General features: G+C 36.3%; 1 protein-coding gene across 32 annotated transcripts in view; it reads right to left on the bottom strand.

Annotated features, from left to right (window-relative positions):
* Positions 1-48: 48 nt before the first annotated feature.
* Eif4g3 (eukaryotic translation initiation factor 4 gamma 3) overlaps positions 49-3068 on the bottom strand; it is a 292326-nt gene continuing 289306 nt past the window's right edge. For all 32 annotated transcript variants that reach the window (XM_048816163.1, XM_048816167.1, XM_048816154.1 and 29 more), the window contains one exon: positions 49-530. In XM_048816163.1, the coding sequence (XP_048672120.1) occupies positions 349-530 (182 nt within the window). In that variant the 3' untranslated portion in view covers positions 49-348. The remainder of the gene's footprint in view (positions 531-3068) is intronic.

The raw sequence follows: 3068 nt of genomic DNA, 5'->3' as shown, positions 1-3068 counted from the left end.
TTTTTTTTTTTTTTTTTTTTTTTTTTTTTTTTTTTTTTTTTTTTTTTGCTAAATGTGTTTTTAAGTATGAGTCCTTGTTTAAAAAGAAAAGATTAAAACAGAAAATATTTTCTATAAATAATACATGTATTTTGGTTTTAGTGCTCCCGCCCTCAGGTTGGAAGTTTACTTGTTTCCAGTACCTTTTTCCTCCATGATCACCTTTGTTCTCTTTCCCCTCTCCCACTCGTGCACACGTGGGGATTTCTGCGAGAATTGGCCTTGCTGCACTGTGATTGGCGAAGACGTGAAACTTTTTAAAAAAATACTTAAATTGTTTCTTTTGTTTCGTTTTGTGTATTTGAAGTTTTAGTTATCCTCAGACTCCTCTTCTGCTTCCCGCAGCCATGTGAAAAACGCAGTGACAGATTTCAGGGCCACGCCCTTCCCATTCTGCTCTGCAGGGTCCTTGCTGCTCTCCCATTTGTAGAAGGCATCCTCAGAGATCACCTCCTCGTCATACAGGCAATCAAAAAACATTCGTAGCAAATCTGTAAGGGTTTCAAAATAAGCTATCAGTTTTGGGACACTGTAGTTTTGAGGAAGAGCAATGAATGAATGAAAGCACATTCATTCTCCCAGAAAAGAGCATCAACAACATTCATCATAATCACTGTTACAGGGGGCTGGGGATGTGGCTCAAGCGGTAGTGCGCTTGCCTGGCATGCGCGGGGCACTGGGTTCGATCCTTAGCACATTAAAAACAAAAACAAAAACAAAAACAAAAGATGTTGTGTCCGCTGAGAACTAAAAAATAAGTACTGAAAAATTCTCTCTCTCTCTCAATAAAGTCTAACTTTAAAAAAAAATAATAATTAAAAAAAAATAATCACTGTTACAGGACAGCTGGGCTACATAAGGATGCAGTCCATGTGAAGAGTCCAGCTTCAGCCCCAGCCCCACAAACAACAGCAAAGAACACCAACCCTACACAACTCCTTATCCAACAAGGAGTAAAAGACCATTTAAACAGCCTAAATTATTTTTTATTCCTACTATTTCATTCAATTTAAACTATTTTCTAATATTGGTAAAGCCAAAGTTCTCAATCTAAACACATTGAAAAATAAAAATGAGTACTTATCACTTTCTTTTTAAATTTTCTTTTTACTTTTTTCTTTATAGATTTTTTTTTTCATTTTTTGAAAGTCTGCAGTATAATTTTAACAAATATTAGGGGGGAAAAGGCAGGGTAAATTCTTTTCCCCTTCAAACGCTGTGTTTTAAAAATGAAAAGAGTGATCATTCATACGAAAAACATGGGCAAAAGCTATCTCATCTGGATTTTTATCCATCGAACGTAAGTTATTTGTTGTTTTAAATGTCCAAATTGAGTAATTTTAATTCTCTATATTGCTCAGAGAGTGGAAACTTATTGTAGCACAGGCCTATAATCCCAGTGGTTCTGGAAGCTGAGGCAGGAGGATCACAAATTCAAGGATAGCCTCAGCAATTTAGTGAGAGCCTGTCTCTAAATAAAAATTAAAAAGGGCTGGAGGGATGTGGCTTAATAGTTAAAGAGCTCTTGGGTTCAATTCCTGGTACCAAAAAGGAAAAAAAAAAAAGAAAGAAAGAAAAAACGGGGGTGGGGGGAGAGAAAGTAAGTTGGTAGAGGCATTAAGCCAGAATAAAAATTACATTTATTATTCTAAAAAAAAAAAAATTCCTTGGGGCTAGAAGGTGTTACAGTGCTTGTTTAGCCATGTATAAGGTCCTGGGTTCAATATACATCACTGTAAAAAAAAAAAAAAAAAAAATCATTTATTATCAGCTCTCTAATCACTCAGATTAATGATGGATCACTTTTCTTTTTCTAAAACTCTGGTTAGTCTATAGGGAAATGGAAACCAGTGGCCACAATTCTGTTGCTGGTAAATCTAAAACTAACAGCTCTCCAGGGATGACTTATGGAATTATGGTAATTATAGAAGACATTTTAATTTGGCTAAGCATATAGCATCAATTTCATCCAACCATTTGATATCTCATTTGACAAGTAAGGTCCTCTTCCTATAACAATATAGAAAAGGAAGCTAGGATTTTAAATGACCTTTCAAAGACCTTGAGAGAAGGAAAAAATAATCATATTTTCTGATTCAGACTTAGATGGCTCTTCACTTGCACTCTGAGGATAATTTGTTTTAATCTGTTCCTGTATCTCCTGGAGCGATTCAGCAGCTCCAGGAAAGAAGCAAAACTTTTGCAAACATCCCAACAAAGAAGTGCCCAAGAACTACTTTTCAGTGCCATCTCTAAAACAAACGTGTACCAGCTGTCACAAAATATTAAAAGAATCTTCTAAGATTCAATAGAGTTATCAATTTACCAGTATCATTAAGACTAGGGTGTGTTCAGGCTACCTTATTTGTCTGGTTAGCCAAGAATGAGTAACTCGTAACTGAAAATTATTCTAAAATACTTTGTTAAATATGCCATGGTTATAATTAAGGTTTTTGCTGGATGTCTGAGCATTCTGGAAAGTATTATTCTCGAGACTATTCACCAATTTCATGCCCTTGACCTGAGTTGTCCAATATGGTAGCCACTAGCCACATGTAGCTATTTAAACTAAGTAAAATGAAAAATTCAGTTTCTTAGTCACGACTGCCCCACTTAAATGCTTGTATGGCACACTGGCATGATTACCATAACTAATGGTACAGAAACATTTTTGTTTGTGATGGCTGGGGATTGAACATGCAAGGCAAGCACTCTACCAACTGAGCTATGTCCCCAACCCCAGAAACATTTTTTGAAAAATATTTCTTCTTTTTTTTTTTTAAAAAGAGAGAGAGAGAGAGAGAGAAGAGAAGAGAGAGAATTTTTTTAATATTTATTTTTCAGTTTTTGGCGGACACAACATCATTGTATGTGGTGCTGAGGATCAAACCCAGGCCGCACGCATGCCAGGTGAGCGCGCTACCGCTTGAGCCACATCCCCAGCCCTGAAAAATAGTTCTTTAGTTGTAGATGAACACAACTTCCTTCCTTCCTTCCTTCCTTCCTTCCTTCCTTCCTTCCTTCCTTCC

This window comes from Marmota marmota, unplaced genomic scaffold, assembly GCF_001458135.2.
Source record: "Marmota marmota marmota unplaced genomic scaffold, marMar, whole genome shotgun sequence".
NCBI classification, from domain to species: domain Eukaryota; kingdom Metazoa; phylum Chordata; class Mammalia; order Rodentia; family Sciuridae; genus Marmota; species Marmota marmota.
This window is presented reverse-complemented; position numbering and strand designations above follow the sequence as displayed.